The 27,608-nt window shown below is 37.7% G+C and overlaps 2 protein-coding genes, 3 long non-coding RNA genes and 3 pseudogenes across 8 annotated transcripts; 4 read left to right on the forward strand and 4 right to left on the reverse strand.

The window, feature by feature from the left end:
* Positions 1–338: 338 nt before the first annotated feature.
* LOC148914920 (uncharacterized) lies at positions 339–2,138 on the reverse strand. The gene is made up of 3 exons (XR_016122772.1): positions 2,042–2,138; positions 1,668–1,919; positions 339–654 (listed from the first exon to the last, which is right to left on the reverse strand). It is a non-coding gene; the product is annotated as an uncharacterized LOC148914920 (long non-coding RNA).
* A 2,818-nt stretch (positions 2,139–4,956) lies between these two features.
* LOC107881858 (uncharacterized) lies at positions 4,957–7,030 on the forward strand (annotated as a pseudogene). Its single transcript, XR_016122804.1, has 3 exons — positions 4,957–5,715; positions 6,694–6,843; positions 6,933–7,030. The product of XR_016122804.1 is annotated as an uncharacterized LOC107881858 (transcript).
* Positions 7,031–8,003: 973 nt separating this feature from the next.
* Positions 8,004–8,656, forward strand: LOC148914921 (uncharacterized). Its single transcript, XR_016122469.1, has 4 exons — positions 8,004–8,100; positions 8,227–8,311; positions 8,419–8,514; positions 8,599–8,656. It is a non-coding gene; the product is annotated as an uncharacterized LOC148914921 (long non-coding RNA).
* A 620-nt stretch (positions 8,657–9,276) lies between these two features.
* Positions 9,277–10,493, forward strand: LOC148914922 (elongation factor 2-like; annotated as a pseudogene).
* A 1,724-nt stretch (positions 10,494–12,217) lies between these two features.
* On the reverse strand, positions 12,218–12,816 carry LOC148914923 (uncharacterized; annotated as a pseudogene).
* Positions 12,817–16,503: 3,687 nt separating this feature from the next.
* LOC148914924 (uncharacterized) lies at positions 16,504–18,527 on the reverse strand. Its single transcript, XM_089043338.1, has 3 exons — positions 17,867–18,527; positions 17,131–17,229; positions 16,504–16,868 (listed from the first exon to the last, which is right to left on the reverse strand). Exons 1-3 carry the CDS (start codon positions 18,525–18,527, stop codon positions 16,504–16,506), a joined length of 1,125 nt encoding a protein of 374 aa, XP_088899464.1.
* A 1,344-nt stretch (positions 18,528–19,871) lies between these two features.
* On the reverse strand, positions 19,872–21,636 carry LOC148914925 (uncharacterized). Its single transcript, XR_016122867.1, has 3 exons — positions 21,344–21,636; positions 20,224–20,266; positions 19,872–20,079 (listed from the first exon to the last, which is right to left on the reverse strand). It is a non-coding gene; the product is annotated as an uncharacterized LOC148914925 (long non-coding RNA).
* Positions 21,637–23,333: 1,697 nt separating this feature from the next.
* LOC103339197 (uncharacterized) lies at positions 23,334–27,346 on the forward strand. 3 transcript variants are annotated; one of them, XM_008242480.3, is made up of 7 exons: positions 23,334–23,484; positions 23,690–24,060; positions 24,228–24,280; positions 24,665–24,729; positions 24,832–24,910; positions 25,998–26,294; positions 26,793–27,346. In XM_008242480.3, exons 2-7 carry the CDS (start codon positions 23,717–23,719, stop codon positions 26,948–26,950), a joined length of 996 nt encoding a protein of 331 aa, XP_008240702.1. In that variant the 5' UTR covers positions 23,334–23,484; positions 23,690–23,716; the 3' UTR covers positions 26,951–27,346. The 3 variants fall into 3 exon arrangements, with proteins under 3 accessions (XP_008240702.1, XP_008240701.1, XP_088899654.1); XM_008242479.3 differs by having other exon boundaries at positions 23,712–24,060; XM_089043528.1 differs by lacking the exon at positions 23,334–23,484 and adding an exon at positions 23,560–23,578 and having other exon boundaries at positions 23,712–24,060.
* The last annotated feature ends 262 nt before the right edge of the window (positions 27,347–27,608 follow it).

Consider the following 27,608-nt stretch of genomic DNA (forward strand, 5'->3'; position numbering starts at 1 on the left):
TATTGACCTAATATTGCTATTATATCGTATGTCAATGGCCATTTGGTCTAATAACAGTCTCCACTTCATTAAAAGTAATTCTGAATTCAAATCTCATAGACACGACAATTGTTATTCATCCTTATATTAGCATGAATTGATGTTGACCTTTGAAATGATAGTTGGAGTTGCACATCGATTCATATTCAAAAGGAAAGTAATTCTCTCCCTCAATGAATCTTCGTTCAAAAGAAGGCAACTATCGAATATTGGGTACAAAAATGCAAGATCTACAGTAAATTAATTAGGCACAAGCCACATATTACAAAACCAGGATGATTTTTGGCATGCTTGAAAAGACAACAGAAAAGAAAATTCATTCAAGCTTCTCACTAAACATGGCCCAAGCACTCGACCATGGTTTCAATCCAAACCTACCCAACAAGGGCACACCACATGTCCATCGTAATAGAAGAGTGGCATTTACAAAGCATGACCTGCAATATGTTTCTTTTTCTCCTAAACAAAATTGTTACTAAAATGGAACAAAAGATCCCTAACATACAGCAATACAAGCAAAGATAGTCAATTGTCATACACACAAAATTAGTCCTCATCCATCCCTGCAGGCTGATCTCTCTTACTAGGGCCACCTGCTGGTTTTGCCATTATAATCTGCAAGATAGTCAAAGCACTATCAACAACCTTTTTTTAATGAAGGTATTAAACATTAAATAGGCTGCAATCAGATAGATTCATCATTTCTCACACATTTTTAGCTAGCCAGAAAACCCCCAGCATATACATTTTCTATTTACTATCAAGCCTTCTGCACTGAAGCCATATTCATTATAAAAGTTCAACATTTCCCAAAAGTAACTTTCAATTTTATTTTATTTTTCCAAGTTAAAAACTAACATTTGCGACCGTGCATTGGAGATCAAATGAAAGATTGGCTGGATGTTTCTATATAAACTTGCAGGCAGTTAATGGGTGAAGAACTTTCTGGTTTGAGTGCCAAAGATCTACAGAGCCTGGAAAACCAACTGGAGACAAGTTTGAAAGGTGTCCGGATGAAAAAGGTGCCTAGTCCTGATTATATAGTCTCAGTTACTACTGTCAAGATCCCTTCTTTATGTAGCACATGCATGACACTCAGTCATTTTTCTGCAGGACTGATACTAAATGATGAAATAAAAGAACTGAACAGAAGGTTACCAAAGAAAACTACCTCAGTTTCTCCTAGTCCATTTATGTTAATTCAAGTCCTTGGGGCCTAATTTATACCTATTTTATATCATTCTTTTTACTTATTTCAGGGAAATCTCATACAACAAGAGAATATGGAACTGTATAAGAAGCTAGACCTTGTAGGTAAAGAGAATGCAGAACTGCTAGAGAAGGTATTGTCTAAAAGATTGTATAATACTATTAAAATATATCCCTTAAGCTCTACTCTTCTATTTAACACATATTATACTTCACTAAAGGGAGGAGACAGGTGACAGGTAGAAGGAAAGAGAGATAAGCTAAATGAGATATCACTAAGCCAAAAACATAAGGCCATTATGTTAATTATAATATAAGCAAATGTGAAGGTTTCTCCTCTGGAAAAGGCTGAAACATAAGTTTTTAATCTCAGGTTTATGGAGCAAGGGGTGTGAATAAAGAAAACAAAAGTTCCCAACCTCCATATACCATCACTAATGGATATGATTTGCAAACACCCATCCATCTGCAGCTAAGCCAGCCACAGAATCAAACTCAGCCTCGGCTTCAGAACAATGAAATACCAGCAAAAGGAATCAAATTAGGGTATGTCCTAAAACTGCTAACAATATGCATACCTATAGCATACTATATTGATTCTTATGCCCCAAAAAATGAAAGAATAAGCAAAGCTTATCAATTTATTTAAACTATTAATATCTCTTCAAATTCTGCAACATATTACAACTGCATTAGCGCAAAGTTGTTTCACAGCTGTGGGTGGCTATCTGTCATTATGCAGTCAACTTGCACCACAGTGAAAAGCAATCTTCTAGGAGTGAGTCATAATTACAGTAAATGCATCCAGCAGAGGTACCAGCAGCTTTGGTATGAAATGTTCCATGAAACAAACTTTAGAATCTGTGATAGAAATAGACAACTGCTCGATGGTCAGTTAAGCAGCCATCTGTTATCCTAAATATCAAAGACGGGGTTTTATAAGCTTACATTGTCATGATTTCTCCGAACTCATGTTTTATTTAATAATTGATTTTGTGGTCTTATAGACAACCTCTCAGATCAGCCACAACCACTTATTCTAATTTAAAATACCAAACAGTGCACAAACATCTACTATAAGCTAACCTAAGATTCCCAAAGGTGAACGAAGCCCAAACGTTCTGTGACAAAATGAAGAGTTTGATTTCTGTGAACAGTGGCTGCGAGCCAGTGACAGTGGGTGTGCGTTATTACCTAGTTCATAGAAACCCATAAACCCAAACCCAATTTCTGAGCAACCAAACCAATTTCTTAGAAATCCAGACACCATAAACCTTCACAAAAACCCCACATTTCAAAGAAAATGGTTATGAACAGTACCTCGTCAATGTCAACGATGGATTTCCGCTTGGATGAACGGCCACTGTTGACGGGAAAGAGCATCAACGTCGAAGAGAGAGAGGTACACTAGGAGAGAGATGGGCTAAAGAGAAAGAGCGAAGACAAGAGAGAGAGAGCCTCTAAAATCGATATGGGTATAATAAGTGGGCAATAATTTTATATTTAAAGGTGTTAGTTGTAAAAAAATTGGGAAGGGGTGGTATTTTTAGTTAAAATTAGCAAAAGGGTGGCATAGAAGGCTATTTCCCTAATAATTTTAACTAAAAATGCCATCCCTTCCCAATTTTTTTATAACTATCAACTATAAATAGAAAATTATTGTACCCTTATTGCTCTCCTAACACATTTTCTGAAATTGACCTCCCGCCCATCAGCTCTCCGTCGCTCAATCTCTTCATCTTCACTGGGTCACTCGCTCTCACTCTCTCGCCTCTCATCTAACTCTCGATTCTCTCGTCGCTCACCATTACTTCGCTTCGCCTTCTTCTGTCCCAAATAAATCTGTGCATCAAGAACAACGCCATCATTCACAGCAAATGTGCAGGTACTGTTCATCGGAATTCTTTTACGGCTTAGGGTTTATGGGTTTGTTTGAAATTGGTTGACGGGGTTGTTTGAAATTGGTTTAGGGTTTGGGGGTTTCTCTGAAATTGGTTTAGTGGGTTTTCTGAAATGGGTATAGGGTTTAGGGGTTTCACTAAAATTGGTTTTGCTTTAACTCTGTTTGCTAACTTAAGGGCTTGCATATTGGATATGGATAAGTTCTCTATGTTTTTCATATTCTCTTGTGATTATTTGGAAATTCAGTTTGGGGATGAATATTCAATGTGTAAACAAAGGGCAAGGAACCATATGTGGTGTAATATGAGTTCTTTAAAAGTTTGCTGTTTTGTGCTTGATCATTGTATGCTTAAAACAAAGCGGGAAATGAGTGAAGATGGGAACATGCCACCAGCAGGTGTGGTTTAGAGAAATGGGGCCATGGATTTTGCTATAAGCTAACTCTTTAAGCTTTTGCTTGTCTTTTTTGTCTATGGATAGTTAGACAACTCTGTTTATGAGGTGAACTTTTAATTTTTTAATTGTACATGTGTAAGAAACATTTTTTACAGTTTTGATGGTTTATTTATTCATTTATCTTTCATATTGATAACACATACAATACATACAAACCTCTGATTTTGTTAACGAAAAACTGAAGGGATGGTGCCAATGTCATTAATTTCCTTACATTTGAAAGGAGGGCATATTGGAGTCATGATTGTGGTTGCCACTAATTGATAGGATGTTCCATGACATTATACGTTGAAGTCAATAAATTGTTTCCTGCTGTCTTCTTGTTGAATTGTTCAATTAGGCTTCACTACTGCACATTCCTATTGTAGCTAAGCTGTCATGATTATCTAGTGTTTGGAGATGTGTCTGTAGATATTTAGTTAATTGTCAATGATCATGTAAGGTAAAGACTTAAATCCTTGTGAGACAGAAATTGGAGTGAGTGACCAGTAATTTGAAGGACACATGAAAAACAGAGTGAGAGACAAGTAGTTTAATGGCATTTTTTAGGAAGCCTTGTGAAGAGAAAATATAAAAGAAGGAAGTGGGAAAATATAATGGCACTCTCTCTTTCTCTCTTTGTAGTCAATGTTAGGGTTTGTTGAGGGGGTTCTTGAAGGTGAAAGAGAGGGTTGCTTCGTTAAATGCTCTCTCCCTTCAACAATCTCTCCCGCCTCTTTTCATGTTTTCAATGGACGCCTTTCTCTTCTTCTCTGCTCTTTTAGGGCCTCAAAAAACCCAAATTCTTGGTTTCGGTTCCGACTTTTTTCACATACTTCCTCCTCATTCTCAATCCTCTCACAGACAGAATTTGAGCTTTTGTTTAGGTGTTTCTGCGATTTCCAATTCGGGTCTGTCTGCAAAACGAGTGATTCTAAGGTAGGTTTTGTATTTGTTATTGACTAGTTTGTCTTTTTGTACGGTTTTCATTTGAAAAGGATCATTTCACTAACCTATGACTGATTTTGTGAAGTTTAGTAATTAGAGAGATTGCAAATTTCTGTATTTTAACTGTGAATTACTTCATGCTTGGATGAAACTTCTATTGGTCTGATTGATTTTCATGCTATGGATGACGAAGTGCCTCAACTTGCTATTTGTCATGTAGGATTGGTTCGTTCGTGATGCGTGTTTTCAGTTTCATTTTATGATGCATATTTAGTGTGGGAATTTATTGTGGTTCATGTGCTGTAATTTGTGTTTAATTTTCACTTAATATCCTATAATAGGCCGTTGAATTGTGTATTGCTTGTTATTGTCCAGATTGCAACGGACTGAATTTTTTTTAATAATAATGCCGTGCAGGGAAACATGGTTTCGCCAATTAAGTTGATGATTGGAGAGGAAGATAAGTTCCAAAGAAAAGCATTGGCGCAATCCCATACAAAGAGTGCAATAAGTACATGATTGGAGAAATTCAGTGAGCAACAGCTACGAACCTTCGAAGAGAGTTGTTTTGGGCATCTCCTACTCATCGAGGACCTGAAGTGGACGTCGCCAATTGTACACGGATTGTTGCTGAGGAAAGCTGATCCGAAGACTGTTTCCCAAGTGAACGGGATCAAATTCATTGTTGGCAATAAGGTGATCCAATTCACACCACAGCAATTTTGCGCCGTGACAGGGCTAAGGTTTGGAAACCTTCCCTTTATTCCGCTTCCCAGTAATGACAACTGCTCATTGAAAAGGAAGTATTTTGGCAACAATAAAACAGTGAGCCTGTTGGAATTAGAAAGCCTTCCGCGACTGCGCTGATGCGGATGATGCATTGAAGCTCGGCTTTGTATACTTCGCTGTGTTTGTGCTGTTGGGCAGTGAAAAACATGTCCACATTGACATGCGATATTTGAAGTTGGCGGAAGACCTTGAAGATTTTGGGAAATATCCATGGGGTGCTGTGTCTTATGCGAAGACAAATGCGTCACTGCTGAGGGCACTGTGTGCAGATTACCATGAGTGAAAGGGCCCAAAAAAGCTTCGAAAACAAACAAATCTAAAAAGCAAGTAAAGACAACGGCAACTGGTAGACCAAGAGAGTACCACCTGAAGGGTTTTGCCTTTGCACTTCAGGTGAGCACATTTCGATTCTGTTGAAGTTAAATATCATTTGTTTACAGTAATGGGTTCTAAAACAGTAATAGAGAGAGAGAGAGAGAGAGAGAGAGAGAGAGAGAGAGAGAAATTGAGAGCTGCATTGGAGGAGCTAAAACATCATTTGTTCATGTTTATTTTCTGTAATTATTACTTATTTGGGGGATTGATTGGTTTAGTTGTTGAAGGATGAAGACGAATAAAAGGAACTCTGTCCACTGTTATTGTTTTTTGACAGATTCTTTTGACTAATGATATTGTGTTTGTGTGTGTGTGTTGGTAGATATTTTGTGTGAGAGAGACAGAGAGAGCGAGAGAGAGAGAGAGAGAGAGAGAGAGAGAGAGAGAGAGAGAGAGCAAATTGGGTGGCTGTTCTGGGCGGCTGTGGTATTTAAAAAAAGAATTCTACAAACAAATAAAATAATTTGCAAAGTTAAAAAATTGATGGGAAAGGGGAGAAACATTCAAGGGAGGGGGTCAGGGGTAGAAGGGAATTCAAGAATAGAAAATGGACAGAAGGTTTTATTTTATTTAATTAGTAATATTATTCTATTTTTGCTGAATATTATATCATTAATATTGATGATGAGCCCCGTGTTTTTCTATCAACAACCCTAAGTTAACACTAATTACCTCATTATAGAAATAAGTTGTCAGAAAAACAAGTTTACATTTTCACTCCTTTATGTAAGTGGGGGATATTGGATATTAGGAAATAATCTTTTTTCCTGATTTGTGTTGAATGCTCTTAGACTAATGACTAATGTGGCCCGAACCACTTTTAGCCTCTATGCATCTCTAGATGGCTGTATTTCTTTTAACTTTTGTCAATCATAGGGCAAGGTTTAGACTGCAATTAATACATGCTAATTATTTATCTTTATTGTATTCTTGGCTTTTCATGCCCTATTTAAGGTTATAGCATGTGATCTCTAAGGCTTTTCTTCCTCAAACCAGATTTGGGCTTACGAGGTATTTCCAGCGTTGGCTGCACTACATTTGGTGGTGCACGAACATAATGCCTACATCCCTCGTATACTACATTGGAGGAGCAACACTTTGCCGCGTTTTTATGAGCTAATGAGCCAAGTATTCGAGAACCGTGAGGTTAGTTCAGTTTGTAATGATAATCTTAGGCATATGAAAATCTAATATAATCAGTTTACTGATATGTCTATTGTCTGCGTAAATTGCAGGTTGATGTGCAACTTATTCGGCCATCTGTAATTGAGAAGCAGCAGCCGTATTGGACTTGGGGTGACAAAGTGTTGACAACACTGAAGAACTTGTTCAGCTTGTTTGGCGATGACGCTGAACACAAAACCAGACGTCTGCCTCAGTAGAAGAAAAAGATGAGGACATTGAAGAAACTGCAAGCCTTCCGTCGTCTTCTAAGGCAAGCATTACCTATTTTCCAAGATATATGTCATAATACAATAGGAAATTAGCTGCTGTTTTGTTCGGATATATTTTATTCCAATATTGTAACACTTGCATTCCAACTGAATGCAGGGTCAAATGGCGTCCACTGAGTTACGCACTTTGAAGCGTGACTTTCAAAGGATGAAGGATGACTTCGCCAAAGTTTCAGTTCAAATCGAGCCCTTCGCAAGTGAGTGGCTGAGTTGGAAGAAATCTGTACGGAAGGCGTCATCCAAAGTTGAAAGAAATAACAAGTGTGTCGAGGATTTCCGCAACACACTTGCTGCAATGGAGCATTATTTTAAGGTGGAGATAGAGCAGCTGCGAAAACAAGATGGTGGGGTGAAAGAAGCTTGGGAAGGACGTGAGGACCTCGGTACTCCTCGTATGAAGGAAGGAGGCGACAATGACTTGTCGCCATTACATGACAATGTCAGTCCGCCTACAAAACCGGCAGCAATGGAAACACAAGTCCCCAGTGATGGAGCCGAACCTTCCGCAGCCATGGTCACTCTAGTTCCTGACTTACAAGTGCATGAAGCAGCTGCGCATGCACAATCCGAGAAGCTGCCTACCCCGAAGATGTGGCCGGGTGTGACGAGATCTGCCAAAGACTTATGTTTTTGTTAGAAGATTGGAAAATAGCGACAGTGTGCCATCAGCAGCTCCGATGAATCCTCCAAGTATACCTACAATTAGTATGGCTGCTGATGAAGAAGGTAGTTTAAGTGTTGAAAAAAAAGAAGTGGAAGGTAAAGGGTGTAGACGAGCGCCCGGCCCAGACATTGTTAAGTCCATTTACTGATCCTTTGAGGAAGAAGAGGACAATGACTGTGTCGGATGCGCTGCAACCCCGCCATCTTTTGATCCATCAAAACCGCTGCCCATTGAAGATGTGAAGGCAGTAATAGAATTTTGCACTGCGTGGAAAAATGATATCAGGTTCGGATTCTTGACCTTCGAAATCCAATCCAAGCCGTATTAATATGCATATGAATATTTGTCATTACCGAAGTCCGAATTATGAGATCAATCCAAATGTAACGGTTGCAAGTTTGCCTTTTGTAGTGTGCAGGTGCAGCTTGAAGCATTTTCCGTGGGCGCTGATTTTTTCTATAAACTCATCGATGAAACGGCATGGATTAGCTCAAGGGTAAGAATACACAAATCTCTTCTTTTTTATGATAATTCAATTGTTTTCTCTCCTTTTTAAGTGTACAATTGTCTGAAAATGTGCTCATATTATATGTCAACTTTCAGCACCTGGAAATGGCAACCTTTCTTATCCGCAAACGGCAACTCTCTCATCCGTTGCTATTTGGAACCGACTGGACAACGGCAGATTATGCCTTGCAGGTACACTTTTTACCATGTTACATTCACTGCTTCATTTGCTTTTGGTTGTCATTGTGTAATATGGTTTCATTTCAACGTCTGCAGCAATTCCTAGAGCCGTTAAAAGCGACTGGCAAGACACGTGGATCGAAGAAGGCAGCTATTCGCCCAACACCAGTGACCTTCCACCAACAAGCTGAAGAATGTACATCACTTTGTGAATGGTACGTGGCAACACGGCTATGCCCAATCTTGGAAAAAAGTCCGCAAAGTCTATTTTCCATATAATCTTCGAGAGTCCCATTGGGTTGCAATCGAAATTGATTTCGTCCGACATACTGCAACTCGTGTATGACTCCTATGTTGAATATACCAAACCTTCGAAGCTGGTTACACTTCTGCAACCTGTTAGCGATACGCTTGCACGCGTGCTCTACAATATGAAGTTTTATGAAGAATCAGAGGTTGAGGAGGTGAAGCAAAAGGGGCTGCAGATGTCGAGCTTTACGCCATTCTCAGTTTGCATCATTGGAGGTGTGCCACAACAACGAGATGGGTAAGAATTGTGAATTTAGTTAATTTTAGTTAATTTTTTCAAATTTTTATATAAATGCAGTTGTCATTTTCCAACTTATTGGCCTCACAGTACGTCTTGCGGAATCATGACCGTTCAATTCATCGAGCATCTCATGCTGGGCTTTCGGTGCATAAAATTGACCCGTCCAAGATCAAATATTATCGACTGAAGCTTGCAATAGAAGGTTTAAGGGGGGAGGCATATTTATGAGGTAAATGTCTTAATCTTTGTCAATTGACCTCAGTGACGACTTATGACTGGGGAATTCACTTTGCTCATTATTTATGTTAGGAACTCCTTTGTATGAAGATGTAGACGTGGAAGCTTTGCTGGCCCTACTTTCGCTTGTAATCCTACCTTTTTGCCAGAGCTAGTTGGTTTTGTTAGTATTGCGAGGTGTAATATTGTACAATCTAGAAGCAGTGGCTAATTGCCTTACATGGCACACACACTGTTTCGATTTTGAAGGTTAACTATTTTGGACACCTCCATATGTAAATATTGTTGCTGTTTATGGATGCTTTTGTAGTTGCTCTTTATGGATGCTGTTATAGTTGGTGTTAATGGATGCTTTTATAGTTGCTGGTTTTGGATGCTTTTTTTAGTTCCTGTGTATGGATGCTTAAGAATGGTTCATTCTCTGACTTGATCGTAATACTTCAGGTACAGTTTTCTTACTTTTTACTCAGCTAGTGGAACTCGCAAAACATGGAAATTGTGTGTTATTTGTGTATGCGTTTTAAATTGTTGTTATGCATTTTGTCCACTAGGGTTTTTATGAGTTAGTTTATTTATTTAGGAGCTTGTGTCTTGTTGCTGAAAAAATTTATGGATTTGTGTTTATTCCTGTTTTGCTTGCTCATTCATTATGAGCTACAGAACCAACCTGTATTCAGCTTGCATTGGCATAAGAAAACATGAGGGGTATTTGCTTTCAAGTGTGTGATGTGGTTCTTCATGCTGCTGCCATCCACAGAGGAGGTGGTGAGGTCATTCCCACTGCTAGGACACTCATCTATGCTTCCCAGCTCACTGCCAAGCCAAGGCTCCTTGAACCTGTCTATCTTGTTGAAATCCAAGCTCCAGAGCAGACTCTGAGTGGTATCTACGGTGTTCTTAATCAGAAACGTGGGCCCGTGTTTCAGGAAATGCAGAGGCCTGGTACCCCACGCTACAATATGAAGGCATACCTCCCCGTCATTGAATGTTTTGGGTTCTCTGGTGAATGAGGGCTTCGACTTCAGGGTAGGCCTTCCCACAATGTGTCTGTGATCATTGGGAGATGATGATGTCTGATCCATTGGAAGCTGGATCCCAGGCTTCACAGCTTGTGACAGATATCCGTAAGAGGAAGGGTTTGAAGGAGCAAATGACCGCACTATCCGAGTTTGCGGAGAAACGGTGAGTAATTTGTTTGATTATATCCAACAATTGGAGGACGGAGTTAGTTTGAGACAGTAGTTCCATTGCAGTGCCTATTTTTGGTTTTCAGTTATTTGGTTTTGTTTAATGCGTGTAACAACCCTGTTGTTGTAGTCACCATCCTCTATTTTCTTTGTTACTTTGCTTGTTTTCTTTTGGCTTGTCATATCTGTGTGCAAGATAGCTGCATTTGGCACTATGAACCGATTCGGTGGCAGTTACAAATTAACAGAGGTCTTAATTCTGGAACTCCCATTCATAAACTCTATCTATGTGTGTCATATGTGTGTGCCAGTTGTTTTTGCAGGTCCGTCTCAACCAAGTGTTGATTGCAATATTCTAAAGAAGATGACCATACACTGTTAATTTGATGTAGGCACACGTATGAGATGGCTTAGCTTGAATTGGTTTGGTTGTTCCAAGTTGTATGTACACAATCTCAGAGTCAGTACCGAGTTGGTTTACATTTCATGTATTTGTCCGTGGTTTTTTTCCCCCAATATTATGATTATGGAGATGAAGTAAATATTAATGTGGACTTTATAGCATGTTTATTTTGTCATAGATAAGATTAAATGTAACCACTAATGAACTGATCCCTTTATTTGTTATTGTTTATTTATTCCACTTGCGTGTGCATCACATGGACATCTTAGGATTTCTTTACATCAAACTGCCTCTTAAGAGTCATGAGAAGAAGAAGAGGAAGAAGAGAAAACAGAAGGACCTAGCTGGAGCTTACAAGTAATTAAACAAAAGTTCATTTAGTTAAAGTCAGGGAAGAAAACATGTTTATGGCACCATTCCAAATTCATCGCCTCGAATTGCACAATGCCAATTTGGTCTCCTTCGTAATTCTAAGCAGGCAAAACACTGGTGTTGGAAGGAGATTGGTGTTGGAAGGAGATGTAAAAGGGTTATTGTGCATTCCATTGGCCAAGCTTGAATGGATTTTGTTTTCTATTGTATTTGACCCTTCTTTTCAAGCATGCCAAAAATCATCCTGGTTTTGTAAGATGTGGTTTGAGCCCAATGAATTTACCGTGGCTCGTGCATTTTTGTACCCAATATTTCATAGCTGCCTTCTTTTGAAGGAGGATTCATTGAGGGAGAGAATTACATTATACGTTGAATATGAATGGATGTGCAACTCCAACTATCATTTCAAAGGGAAACATCAATTCATGGTAATATGAGGATGGATAACAATTGTCCTGTCCGTGATATTTGAAAGAAAAGGATTACTTTGAACGAAATGGAGACAGTTATTAGACCAAATGGCATTGACATACGATGTAATAGCAATATTAGGCCAATATACTTCACTGTAGAGGCAATATTAAAGCAATATAAGTTCAATACCATAGGCATATGATCACAATATACTTCTCATATGGTGGCAATATACATGCAATATGTATGCAATACCAATACAATATAAAGCAATATACATACAATATGTATACAATACGAAGGCAATATTAAGCAATATACATACAATATGTATACAATACCAAGGCAATATTAAGCAATATACACGCAATATAACAGCAATATGAAGTCAATCTACATAGAATACACACACATCCAAAAGTACGACTACATTTGACAGATGCAAACCAAATCGCCTCCGAACCTTAACAATCCTATTCCGCGAAGGAAAAACGAAGGCACCAAAAGATCCATGTACTCGGGTGAGATGAACTGCAGCAGCACTTACCCTTACTACAGGTCCATGAAAAGATCAATGTCTTTGTGCTTTCTCCTCGCTGCATGCACGAGGCTATGATGAGCCATTCCCTTAGCACCCATATTCAAGACTCGCTGACACGTGTACATCAATTTCACTCCAATTGTAGTCTGGTGAAATGACCGACGCATAATCTCGAAACATTTCGAAGCCGTTGTTGAAACATTCAACCATTTCATGGTTATATTCTTCAGATTTGGTGAATTTTTCGACGGCATTTTTCTTTATCTCTTCCAATTTCAACTTCAACGACTCTAACTCTTTGCTCCGACTGTTTGCTTTTAAAGTTTGCTTCACTTCTCCAGCATATGCTTTGTTCAGCTTGTTGGCCAAATTTCCCATAACTTGGCCATGAATATCACATTTAGTCTCCCACCAATCTGTTGCCTTAGACAAATATTGGAGGTCGTGCTTGACGGCTGAGATTTTGTCAAGCGGATCATCGCTTCTCAGCCTCACTTCCAAATGAAGTGGGATCATGATTGGGAGTCGGAGGTGGAGATGGGAATGGCACATGCCATGGCTGGTCCCCCGGGTAACTGCCATGCTCGTTTGGAGGGCGTACATCCGACATCTTGAACTATTGATGGGGACAATTCACACCTGGCGACTGAATGTTTGCATTTGAGTACGACTCATTACCTTTCTGAGGTTGAAGAAGTTGGCTAAGTTGCAATTATTGATAGGAAGGTTGAGTTATATGTAGGAATTGATATGAAGTACATTCGGTATGTAGGTGGTGCATTCAATTGATGGGATTGCAAAGTAGACCATTAACTCGTTGGGTGTAATTCACAGCAGTAGAGCATTACATTAACAACAATAAAATGGGCTGACAAACGGAAAAAAGCTAACCTTCATGGGAAATTGGAAATTGTGGATTTGAACCCAAACTAGGACCATGTAACTAAGCATTTATTGCGAATTTCAGAACAGTAAAGTGGAACATAGCAAAATAGCAAATTAGCAAAAGTGCAAACTTGGAAAATGAGAAATAAGGAAACTTGGAAAATTGGAAATAGAACAAAAGGAAAATTGGAAATTTGGAAATTTGGAAAATTGGAAATACGAAATATTTAAAATACAAAAAAATGGAAGCTTGGAAATTTGGAAAAGTGGAAATAGGAAAAAAGGAAAATTATAAACAGGAAACTAGGAAATAGGATAAAAGGACACTTCAAAAATTGGGTCATTGGAAACTAAAGACCCTTGGAAAATTGGAAAATTGGAAATTGAACAAAAGGAAACTTGGAAAATAGGAAAAAGGCAAAAAAGGAAACTCTGAAAACATGAAAATTGAAAAAAGGAAAATTCGAAAAATCGAAATAGGAAATAGGAAAAAAGGACACTTGGAAAATAGGCAAATTCGCAAATTGGAAAATTGAAAATTGGATAATTGGACTATTGGACTATTGGATAACTGGATAATTGGAAATTAGGAAATAAGGCAACTTTGAAAATAGCAAAATTGGAAATCGAACAAAAGGAAAGTTAGCAAATTGGAAAATTGGAAATAGGAAAAAAAGGAAACTTAGCAAATAGGGCAATTGGAAAAAAGCAAATTGGATCATTGGACAAAAACAGAAAATTGGATAAATGGAAATAGGAAACACGGACACGTGGAAAATAGGCAAATTGGAAACGAATTGAAATTGTGGAAATGGGAAATAAAACAATTACCATATTGGACAATTGTATTTACTTTCTCAATTAGGCAAAGTAGGCAACTTATTTTAATTACATAATGGGAAAATAGGAACATTGAAAAGATTGGAAAACTGGAAATAGTATAAAAGGAAACTTGGGAATTGCAAAATACGAAAATGGGAAATAGGAAAAATAGGCAAAAATAATGAAAAATTGGATGACACATGGAAAATAGGAAAATATGAAAAATGGAAACATGGAAACGAATTGAGATTGCTGAAATGAGAAATAAGACAATAACCATATTGGTCAATTTGAATGAGTTGGTCAATTAGCCAAATAGGCAAATCCCTTATTTGAATTACATAATGGGAAAATTACCAAGTTCGGAACATCCAAAATAGAAATATATTAGAAAAAGTCATACAGTGAAGGTAATAACTCCCGCCCAATACTATCCCGCCTAAGACTCCGCCAATCCCTCCCGCCAATTACTCCCCTATTCCTCCCGCCAATAACTCTCTCAGTTACTCCAGGTCATTAAAGGCTATTAATCAACCTAGCTGTTTGAAATGAAAACTTCCATCACATTAACTGCAGCCATTACCTTCCCCACGGATTTCCCTCCCATCGCATTTAGACCCCTTTATTTCCAATTAAGTCGTACACCAGCCTACAATAAATATCGAAGACCATGGACCATAACCTCACACCAAACCAAACGATTTCAATTACTGAAGGAGGGAAGAGTGAAACAGAAGGCAAGTCACCCAATTCACTCACTGCAGACTTGGTCCATGGCATGCAGCAATGTGAGGCAATACAATGTTTTGGAAAAATCTCCATGCAGACATAGTTTCAAAAATTGTGGAGGGCCAAGCTAGATGGGGTGTCATAAAAAACCGCACAATTCGCTCTCGTTATCATGCCCGCATGCATCTCCTACATATAAAGGCAATGAAAGGAAAAATTGAAATTGCCCCTGCCACTGCAATTATGGTATTCAAGGAATCAGAAGAAATGGCCAAGTTGAAGCAACAAGAAGTGGAAAGCGGATTCGAACTATTTCGTAAGTTTGCAAAAATAGTGGATCCGGCAGGAAACTGGGACAACATGACTGTGGCCGGGGTCATGAATTTCATGGGTCGTGGTCGCCGCAGTTGAAGAGTATGCAACTTCGAATTTGTCAATAGCAGGGAAATGGAACTATGAGGTCGCCTCTTTTTGTATTATGTAACGATGGGGTGGCCTGTTGTTGTATTATGTTTTTTTTTGGTCGAATGTTGTTGTATTATGTAAGTTTGGAAATAGGATTTTATGGAATGATGATGCCTCTTTTTGTTTTTGTGCGTATATTTATCGGTGTCCAGTTGAGTGGCGATATAGCAGCAATAACTATACAATAAACATGCGTATAATGGCAATATTATGTCAATAAGAGTGCAATAGAGTAGTGATAGGGTTACAATATGATCATATTACAGTACGTAGTCATCAGAATGTTTTTAAAATTATTTGGTCCAAAAAAATACAAAAATACAAAAAATAAAAGTAATTACAACCTGGAAAAAGGATGAATTATACATCCCTTAAAAGACATATGACCTACATTACAGACCTTCAAAATGAACTCTATATATATAATGCATGCCTTGTAGCACCATCACATCCCCCCTAAATTACAGAAACATGACACCCCAAAACCTCATGCTCCTTCCTCTTTCAACCCCTAAATTATCCATTGGACATGAGCAATGTATTGGGGTTAACATTCGTAATGCTCCTTCAACAACGATATGTAGTCAAACACATAGGACATTTCACCTTGTATTTGGCCCACATGTGGCCTATGCATCGGCCAATTTGTAATCACAATGAAGGTTAGGGAGTATCACGGTAACTGTGTCATAAAGGAATTAAAACAACTTGAATGTTTTGGATCCATTTGGAATTACATTCCAGGCCTTTTAATTTCGCACTCAAATTATAATAGCAATATGGAAGCAATACCAGTGCAATATATGTACAATAGAATGGCAATCTGACGCCTTAATACAAAGATGTCAGAGCAATGCAACCCACATTATGCAAATGTAAAAGAATTCCCATTGAACATAACACGAAACCCACCACAAATAAAAGTAAAGTTGACATGACCTACCAAAGCAACAGAAATCATATTGTCTAAGATACATTGCGCACTGGAATAGTGTTTTTACAGGTGCTTTTATTGTGGCCTGCGGAACCACACCTTGAGCACTTTCTTCTAATGGTGCCCTCTCCTTGCGAGGGAATTCTTATCTTCTTTCGTCTGCCACTGGCATGACCCTTGCAATGGGAGGCAGCACAACTCGACTTCAACATCTTCAGGAATATCCCACATTCCGTGAGGCTGTATTGGGTAGATGCTATCCGAATAAGCATCCATCCAGGTTTTCCGAGTGTAATACCGAGAAGCCTTTGAGTATACATTTACTTTCAAGAAGCGGCAAACATGCAACTACATGCTTGCAAGGTAGCTGCTCAAGCTGAAACTTTCTACAACTGCAAGTGTTGTTCGTCAAATCTACGAGGCCATCCATATGACCGTCCAAAACATGAAACTGTGCATTATTCACGGTTTAACCACATTCATCCTTGCAGCATCCTCCAACCTGTTCCTCAACTTCTTCTCTCCAAAATTGGGGCACAATGTTGTTGTGCACTTCAAAGCCAACTCACGACGTTCGGTGAACCATTTGACAAGGAGATTCATAATTTCCCCTATCAAATGAACCACTGGCAGCGTCCTTGCAAACCTAAGGACTGAGTTGATTGACTCCGCAATATTTGTTGTCATTACATTGTAGCGGCGTCCATCCATGTGAGCTCTAGACCACTTATGTAACCCTGCCTCTTCAAGATATTGAGCAACATGTTCCTTTCGCTTGATCTTGCGAAAATGACAATCAAATTCAGCAATGGAATAAGATTTCGCACCTGCTCAAAGTGCATAAGTATTGGATCACGCTTTTCAACTTGCAAGTGCGTTTCATGTTCCCCTTCATATGATAAAGCATATGCCATGTTGCAGCTTGGAAAAACTTTGTTCCACACATTGTATACTAACATTTCGATCGAAATAATAACAAGATTGGGACACTCACCAATGGCTTCATGAAGTTTAGTGAAAAACCAATGCCATGATGCATCCGTCTCCAAATCCCGATCCCAAAAGCAAGAGGATATATATTTCGATTACCATCGAATGCATTTGCTACAAACATAACACCCTTGTACTTGGATTTTAAATGAGTGGCATCCACAGCTATCACTGGCGCGCATGGAAGAACAAAACCCTCTAATACATGCGCCAACCGCCATAAATAAATACACAAAGTGATTGTTCTCATCAGTTTGGATGTGTGTTTTTGTGCCGGGATTCATACGCTCAATTCATAGCAATAAGTCTGGAAGAATATAATATGCCTCCTCAGTGATCCTTTAATGGACAATAGAGCTAACTCCCTTGCTTTCCAAGCTTTGAATAATGGATTCTCAAACCAAAGTTGTGTTTCACATCTCTCATAATGTCACTTGGTGTGTATATTGTCCGAGAATCCTTCAACTTCCTTTTACATGAAGTGGCTACAAGTGCTGCGGTTGCTTGACGATGGTTGTCACTTATGAACCTCAAATCACATTCATGGACAAGTTGTACACCTCACAATCATGAAGTTGTATTCTCCAAATCTGATGCTCGGACCCGCATGGGCATGGACGCTGACAACACACCACAAGCAACCTCTTTGTGCAGGAGAATTGCACCTTAAATTGGCGGCCTCTTATTGCCGCCAATCAGTAACTCGTCAACAATGCTTTCTTACTAGAGAAAATTTGCCCAACTGTAATTTTCGGATTCCAATCACTTGCGAACACCCGCTATACAAATATGCTTCCCATCATTTACACCGGCTTCATTGTACTGTTCTGTTCACCTATTTGATTCCAATAATGTTCACGAATAGGTTCAGATTCTCCTCCTAAACGCATTATTGGCAGTTGGGCGGATGTGTTCAAGCAGCCCAAAATATGAGGGGCAGAGTACACTGACACTTCATTTCTTTCAGTACCATTATCACCACCATGCATGTCCTCCACCTCGCTAAAATCAATCATATCCATAAAATCTGTCCCTACTTCACCTCCCACATCATTGCCATTTGTATTATTCCAACTTACTTCATTGCTTTCAACAATGGCAACTGAAGAACGACCCATCCGACTACTATTTGTCGTGATATGCATACTATCAACTACATCATTTGTGAGTCCTTTATCTTCTATACTCACGAGTAAGGGAGCTAGTTTTGAAGGTGTTACCTCAGAATTGTACTTCATAAAAAAATTGACATCATCATCATCCTCAATCTTTATGTGCTTCCACTCATTCGAGGCCACCAAAACTGAGAATTTTAAGCAAACCTTGTCTTCCCTGCTGTTTGTATTACCAATCTGATGCACACGGTCCAACAGTTCAGCAAATTTGATGGTCCGTGGAACTATTAAGCCTTTTGAGTCACCCCCTTCGTATTTGCACATCTTCTTCGAGGTGACCCATTTTCCATTGTAGCACACGAGAATAACAATTATCTCCATGTCTGACCATGACAAAACAACAGTTCATTAACACAATATAACCACAATAACCATGCAATATAACAGCAATATAACCACAATAACCATACAATATAACAGCAATATAACCACAATAACTATACAATATAACAGCAATATAACAGCAATAGAACAAAGAATAATGACAGTAAAATAAGAGGAACACTGGTGTAACGATCAGAATCACACTATACAGATCTACTACATCAAATGGAAAATCCCAAGTTTCAAGATTCACATATCCACACCAATCTAAGTGCAATTGGTACAAACCCAGATGAATGAGCATGGATATTCAACAAAACCTAACCCAAAGCAATTAAAGCCAAAACCAATTTCACACAGACCCAAACAATCAAAATGTAACCCATTTCACATAATCCCACTGATATTAAAAGAAAATAACCATCAACCCTACCTTTTCGAGGTCGGCAATCCACTCATCGCTTCACGGTTGCAACCACTATTCGTAAGACATACCTAAAGGGAGGGGTTCGCGATTCCAAACAGAGAGCAAGACCGAATATTGGGAGAAAGAGACATAACGAAGCTAGAGAGAGAAAGAGCTGCGGTATGAGAAAGAGAGCAAAGACAAAGACAGAGAGTTGTGCTACAGAGAGAGAGAGAGCCAAGAGAGAGAGAGCTGCGATAGACCTATAGCAAAGAGAAACAGAGCTGTGCCACAGAGAGAGAGAAAGCGAGAGAGAGAGACAGAGAGAGAGACAGAGCTGAGAGAGACCAAAATTTATGAACTTGTGATAAATCAGCAATAAGTGGCCAATAATGTTATATTTATAGGTTATAGTTTTACAAAAATTGGGAATGGGTGGTATTTTTAGTTAACATTAACAAAGGGGTGGTAGTGAGGGTCATTTCCCTTTTTTTTACTCATGGACTATACAATCCCATTTATGTTAGTCCCTCTTTCACCAAACGTCGGTTTCAAAGTGTTATTTAACAATGTCCTGGCTAGTCTAGCCTACCAAACATGCCCTAAATTGATTAGAACATCTAAATTCCCTTTGCAGCCTTCTGATCATCATAGGTATAATTCATCCAATTATTATAAATAAATAAAATTAGAAACTGAACCAATTTATTTATTTATTTATTAAGTTGCAACAAATGAAAGAACATAATATAATGGGTGAACTGCCGAATACCCCCCTGAATTATTACTCTTGTCGAAATCTCCACCTAGAATTATTTTTTCAGCCAATTTAGCTCTCAGACTATTTTAAATAGTCAATTTAGCATCTGTCGTCAAGTTTTTACACTTCCATCCAATTTTCTATTAATTATAAGTATAAGTTTGTCATTTTATAAGGACAATACCAAAAAATAATAAAGAAAATGTAAAATCATGATTTCTTCTCTCTTTCTCTTTCTTTGTTCTTCTCCCTTTTCTGTCTTCTTCCTCTCTTTCTCTTTTCTTTCTTCCCGTACCATCTACTCCAGCTCTTTCAAATTTCTTAGCTCCAGTTGTCCTCTCTTTACAAATATCCAGAGGCTCCACTGCTGTATCGAAATTTGTCTGTTCATGCAACAAAAGCATTTGGAGGGAGATTAGCAACGAAAGATTAATAACGAGAATTTATAAAAAAATAGCCAAAACTTGACCCTTAATTTCAAAAATGTCAGCTTTTGTAAAATATTTCAAATATAGCCAAAAGCTCACCTAAATAAACTCAAATGCCCTCAAATTTAAAACCCACATAATCCTGAAAAAGAAACTTTATTAAATAAAACTTTGGAATACTTTTAACCCACGTTTGTATAGAAGAACATAAGTTGATTTATATCATCCTATTTATTGACAAATGAATAAATTTGTTCTTAAAGGGTGGTGCCATAGAACAAACTCGCATCAAAAGTAACCCAAGTAAACTAAAAATGTCAAACCAGCACAACATCAGTAAAATAGCTAATACTTAATAATCTGCAATCTGAAATATGCAGCATACAAAATCTAGCCTTCCACACCATATAAAAAACTTGGATAAATTTGGAATTCCAATGCTAAATTAAAAACGAACGGTGGAGCAAGTAAGAAACAACCCTGCCACTACCAACAATATTATCAAGTATTTTGCATAATTTTTAACCACCAAACAAAACTAAAGCATATTAATAAAATAGGAATCCCATGATAAGTTCCAGAACGCTGCTCCTAGAAAATTACATACTAAAATGCAAATTAAATATAAAAGGGAAGAAAAAACCATAGAAATTAGGCAAGGAAGTTTAAAGTGTAGTATCTGCAGATAGAGGAAACTTTTATGTTGATGTGAATGGAAAAATTATGTCTTTTGTTTCTTATCCTTCACAATTTAGATTCACAGTATACAATTTTCTGTTTAATTCACCAACAACAAAAAAATGTTGGTTTTCAATGGTTTTTGGATGTCTGCCATATATGTGATATAATATAGTATGGAGAATAAACGAAGAATCAAGGAAGAACTACACTCATCATTTGACTAGGGCAATAATACGTCTGCAAATGTACGTAGAAAGATTCCTAATCTAATAGAGTTTTCTTTATAGGTTTATGTGGGTTTTAAATTTGAGGGCATTTGTGTCTATTTAGGTGAGTTTTTTGCTATATTTGAAATATTTTACAAAAACTGACATTTTTGAAATTAGGGGTCAAGTTTTGGCTATTTTTGATAAATTCTCATTAATAACAGCCAAGAAAAGGCTAAAATTGAAGGAGCGTGTGTAAAACATAATACAAGAAGGAAGAAGAGGAGCTTGTGTAAAACACAATACAAGAGGAAAGGAAGAAGATTAATAACAGCCAAGAGGACGGGCAATCTTCACACCTCATAGAAATATGCCAAACAGACCCGTTATTTTGGGGAGGAGTTGATAACTTGATGCAATCCCTAAATCCCATTGACCCAATCAAGAACAAGTAGGTGTTGATGAAGATGAAAACATATCTTGATTCTGATTATATGTTTATTTACACGAACCAACCATTGGTATTCACTCAAAAACCCTTGTGGATGTGGGATTGGAGATAGAGAGTCTTGGGAGGAAAGGGCTGGGGAAGACGTAGATTGCCTTCCCCTTTCTTTTTTTTTCTTTTTTTTTTTGTTGTTTTTTTGTTTTTCCAATTTTGTAGTTTTAAACTTAAAAAAATTAAAATTTTAATTCAACAATGAATCACGTGCCTAACATGTGACATTTAGATAGAAAATTGGATGAAATTGCATGAAAACTAACGACATGAGCTAAATTGACCATTAAAAATAAGGGACATTTTGGAAAAACCAAAAGGAGAGAGAAAATTTTTAAAAGAAGCAAAATGACAAACTTCTTATTTATTTTTAGATTTCTAAGAATCCAATACATTTGTATGTCTTTGATTTGAAAGTTGTAGTTTTGTGTTTTTTGAAAAGTTTCGCTTTTCCAAAGTGAAAATTTTTTATCTAAAACCTAAAAACCTTAAAATAATCTGAGGGCTAGATTTGAAAAAATAATTCAATGTGGAGATTTTTTTTTTCCTTTTTATTTCAGTACCCAAAACCCCAATCAAATTTTTAGAGTTTTGGGTTTGCTACCCATTTGATTGGTGGCCCTACTTACCCGAGGGTAGAGAGCGTGCCTTGTGCTACTTCATCGTAGTGAACGGTCCAAGAGCGTCACATCTCTTAGTGAACGGTCCAAGAGCATCACATCTCACCTGACAAAGATTTGTTCAAACAACCAATCTCTTTAATGCTCTGCTTAGTTACAAGCTCACGCTACTAAGCTCGGGCAAAAAAGAAAAAGCTCAGCAATTGTAAGGTGTCATGTAATCTTTATAAGCATTTGTATTGTTGAGAGTTATTCCAATGTGGGACTTTGGCAATGTATCAATCTTATCATATTGCATCCCGCCCCCAACAATTTTCTTCAAAATTATTTCTGTAACTAGAAACTATATGTATTTCCTCCTCCTGTCTTCCCATCACGCAACTAAACAGTAAAAAATAGAGTCCACATTACATATGAATTTAAACAAAAAACCGAATACAGGTTATGTTAATGTGGGAGCCGCCTGGCAGAGGGTGGGTTAAGCTCAATGTGGATGGCACTTGCATGAATGCTTCTAGAAAGATTGGTGTTGGTGGTGTGCTTAGGGATTGCTTTGGGGAGTGGTGTGGAGGTTTTGTTGTGAATTTGGGGAAGGGGCACATTTTGGTTGTTGAAACCTAGTTTGGCCTCAGATTAGCAGTGGCAAAGAGCTTCACTAAGATCCTCATAGAAATGGATTCTGAGAGTGCTGTGAATCTTTTCCAGCAAAGGGATTCTCTATGTTTTCATCCTCTATCTGCTTTGCTTTCAAACTGTGGGAAGATGCTTAGGCATTTTGAGAGTTGGAATATCCAGCATATTTTAAGAGAGAAGAATGGTTTGGCAAATTGCCTTGCCAAATGGAGCCATAATCTAGACTTGGATATTGGTTAGGCGTTCTGTTTTTTTGGAGATAGCTGATTATTTTTTGGGGTCACTCGTGTCGTTTAATTTGTATTGGTTAGGTATTCTGTTTTTTTGGAGTTTGTTCCCCCCCTACCCCCCAACATTTTATCCAAAAAAATCTTCTTTGTTATGTTGTAAATGGGTTTGGATGTATTTCTCAAGTCCATTTCATATATAATTTTTTTTTTATAATTTAGGTCTTTATATTGAGTATAATAGTGAATATCCCATAATTTTTTTTCAATTTTGAGAAGAAAAAAAAAATTATTTTGAAATATTAAAAAGTATTTTAAAACATCAATAAGAAACCAACGCAAAGCCCGTCCTCTCACACGCCTATCAGGATAATTTTTTTCGTTTTCAGAATAAAATACTTTCATCAGATAAAAAAATTTAAAAAGAAAAACTTAAGACCCAAAACCCGTCCTCTCTCTCTCTCTCTCACTCTCACACGATGACCTAAATACAGGTAAAGAACAAAGATTTCTTCATGTTAAATTAGGTGTTCTATTATCTTGTTTCCCTTTTATTGACGGTGTAAATACTGCCCTTTTTTATTCAAGGTATAACTAGGATTTCTTGTCAAGCAAGACTGACTTATAAAACACTCTTGTAATCTCTGTAAATTGCCTCATATTGTTCGACTTTTCTTGCTTTGATAATCTTGGGTTTAGGAAAAATTCAAATATTTTTCAGTGATCATGCCGTATCTTGTTCGTGAGAATCTATTCCTCGGCAACATCCGCGATGCGACAGAGGTTATCCGAAATGGCAGCAAAGAGATCACACATATTCTCTGTGCAATTCCCACAAAGGAAATCAAGGTCTATGATGGCGGGTCTGTTGGTGGGTCAGCTTATGTTGGTGATGGGTCGATAAGCTTTCGTGCAGGCAAGGATTTGAAGCTGGAGAGGATGGGGGTTCCGCTAAGAGATTCGGGCGATGAGAATTTATTGGATTATTTGGATGCGTGTGTGGATTTTATTGATAAGGGTAGAAAAAAGGGTTCTGTTTTGGTGCATTGCCTTGCTGGTGTTTCCAGAAGGTACATATTGCTTTCTCAGTTTATGATTTTTAGTTTTTTAGAATAACAAGAGTATACTAATAATGTGGAAATTATTCAGAACAGGCTTAAATTCTGATAGCTTTTTTAGTTTTCTGAATTGTCAAGTTTAAAGTGTTTACACCCTTGTTTGCATTTGTTTGTTGCAGTGCATCTATCATTACAGCATATCTGATGAGAACAGAGCATTTATCACAAGAAGGTGTGAACAAATCATTGCTTGTTTTAAGTATCGCCAGTCTTCGTATATAACTACATGTTGCTGTTATATTTTTGGAATCCAAATAGCTGCTTTTGTTTCTTCAGTTCAGATAAAAATTAGTTTCACAAGCTTGTATGACTTTAAAAATGGAAGATGATTTTGACACTCCACACTCATTTACTCTCTCACACAAGAAGAGTGCCAAAATCATGTGGTCCTCTTGTGTGAGAGAGTAGAGGAGTGTAGAAGGTGGTAGTTGGAGTGCCAAAATCATCACCCTTTGAAATATATGAATTCCTGAGCAATAGAATTGAAGAAAAGGCAGAGTGGGTTACAAATGCTTAACTGCTTTAGTCTTTCTCTTCCTCTTATGCAATCCTACAGATGCACTAGGATCCCTGAGGCAAAGCTGTGAGTTTGTTTGCCCCAATGATGGTTTTCTAGATCAGGTGATTCAAGGAACTCTTATGTAACATCTTGTACAAGGTTAGACTACTTTCTGCTAAGCCAGCCCATAGTGAATTTTACTCTTTTCTTTTATCGTGTTGCAGCTCAAAATGTACGAGGAAATGGGCTTCAAGGTTGATCGTGCCAGCCCCATATACAAGTCTTTTCGCCTGAAAGTATTGGGTACAGTTTTATTTTTTCTTCTCCATCTTCCCCTCCCTCTAAATTTATTGTTTTTCATTGAACATCTTGAATTCATGCTTTCATATTTTAGTTTTTCAAGTTTCGGTAATATACAAGATGATGAAAGTACTCCATGGGACATAGAGACTAGGCTATAATTCTTGTGCCGTTGACTGACTAGAAATTGTTGTACGTAGGCTTTTCTTGAGTCTCATGATATTCGAGGCACCAACTCTTATCCCAGCTTTTTAATACCAACTGATGAGGCACATAATATGGTAGTATCTTACTGTTTGTAAATAAATGAGGCTCAAATTTAAACAACTGAAATACTACCACATCAGTTTGTATATGAGTTGGTGTGCCTAGGACTATATGAAAAATTCATTGATAGGAAGGTATTAAGGAGCCATTGCTTACCAAATTGGTTGTATATCATTGAAGTAGGATGTGAGATAGTTGGTCCAGTTTTTGGTGGGGTTATTGCTCAAAGAATGTTATTTTGAGAAGCGAGAGGGTTTGAATTGAGCATGGAGACACTGCTGGATTATGAGAAATTGCGAAGCTTCCAAGGTTCTGAAAGGAACTCAAAAATGCCAAAGGTTTAGAATTCCAGAAACAAGATTGTCTCAATTTAGTTCACTCTATTTATACATGATAGAATCTCAAAAAAACTGTATAGAGTTAAATTGTAGCATTCAGAATAAAAATAATCTCACTTGTCAAATTAGCTTAGGGAAACCAACACAAAAAATGGCTACAATGCTGCTACGGTATCCATGAACTATACTTCCCAATCTGTTTTTTAAGTTTGCCATTCTCCTCTACCTTACATAACATTTTAGCAGAATAGAAAAAGAAAAAGAAAAAGAAATGCTAACCAGAACAGCAGTGACAACTGTGAAGGGCGTGGCAACTGCATGGCAAATGTTCTTGATGTTAATTACTATGTGAAAAATTGTTTGTCTCAGCATAGGAGACATTATAAGTTATGCCTACTCATTTTCACTGGAGGTTTCAAATTGAGTGGCAAATGTGAATTTCTGTTTTCGCTGCTATAATAGAAATATTTTATCCATCCTTTCAGGTGAATCTTATCATCATGGGGATAAAATAGACAGTTCTAAATTTGGGGCAGATCCTGGGTTGCCTGGTGAAGTTGCCTCTGGAGTAAAAACAGCTCAAAATGGAGGAAAAACTGGTACACCAGCATTCCGCTGCAAGAAATGCCGAAGAATTGTTGCATTGCAGGACAATGTTGTGGATCACATTCCAGGCGAGGGTGAGAAATCGTTTGAGTGGCGAAAGCGAAAAAGTAGCAACTTGTCTGAGGATTCTGAATGTTCATCCATTTTTTTTGAGCCTCGAAGGTGGATGACAGCAGGTAACTGTGTCGTATTTATAACTGTATGGCTTACCTTTTCCATTGCAGTAATAGTTAATCATGCAACAGAGCTCTCTTGTCAAAAGAGCTTCCTTGGGTTATTTGATTTGATTGTTATAATATAAATGCTCTACAGTTTAACTGGGATATTATGTGATCAAATTGTCACTTGAGATTACATGTCAACTGCGAATTGGTTTTTCTTGTTGACCAGTTAATCCAGTGTGTTGACAAATGATGGTATTTTAACATTGAAAAAAGTATCGAATATAGACTTTGACACTCGGACAGAATCCACATCCTTTTCACATTCCTATTTTTGGACCTATAGTGCTTTTCTTGATCTTTTCCTTTATTTTTCTTCAGCTGATTTTGGTTTCCTTATACCTTAACTTAAATGAAGTAGAAGTTATTTCATTTGAAGCATCTTTCGTTCAATGTGATTTGTCATGGAAACATGATATAATTTGATCTTTCATATGTTTTCTCATTACACAGTTGAAGGAGCACTGGAGGGCAAGGGCAAGTTGTCATGTGCACATTGTGAAGCTCGCTTGGGTTACTTCAATTGGTCAGGCAGCCAATGCAGTTGCGGGAGTTGGATCACTGCTGCCTTCCAGCTTCATAGAAGCCGTGTGGACGTCAGCACTGTCTAATATCCGTCAAGGCAATGCTTCAGTTGAGCCCCTATCAAGATAAAGTATCCAAAACCCCTCTAAGCAATTGATGAAAAGGATGCCAAGTTTATGGAGTTTCTCTTACTGTGTACCCAGATCAAAATTGAGCAGCTGCGGCCAGAGAAAATGCTTCCTTGATCTGTGTTATATGAGATTTTGGGGATTTGGGTTTTGTTTTTCTCATTTTCCAATGCAAACTTAGTTTAGGTGCTGAAAATATCGTTCTGCATAACAGGATAAGTTGAGTTTTGACCATATAATATGAACAAAATCCCTGATTGGGAAAGTAATTAATTTTTCATCTGTTATATATGAATTGCATTTGATCATTGACAAGTTCTATGACAATCAGCCACAAGTACCAGTTTCCCTTTAGTTTTGTTTTTTAGTTTTGTTTTGTTTTTTAGTTTTTATATATGTGGAACCAATTAAATCAAAACCCTAGGTCAAATAATTCCTTCCATTTGGGGATTATTTGACCTAATTGGGAATTACTCAACCTAATTGGGAATTACTCAATTTAATTGGGAGTTCAATTAAATTGAATTTAATGGGAATTGATTTGAATTAAATGAGGAGTTACCTAATTAAATTGGGATTTGATCTGATACGATTGACAAGTTCTACTGAAATTATT

The sequence above is a fragment of the Prunus mume genome, linkage group LG8 (genome assembly GCF_029339155.1).
Source record: "Prunus mume cultivar Tortuosa linkage group LG8, ASM2933915v1, whole genome shotgun sequence".
In the NCBI taxonomy this organism is placed as follows: domain Eukaryota; kingdom Viridiplantae; phylum Streptophyta; class Magnoliopsida; order Rosales; family Rosaceae; genus Prunus; species Prunus mume.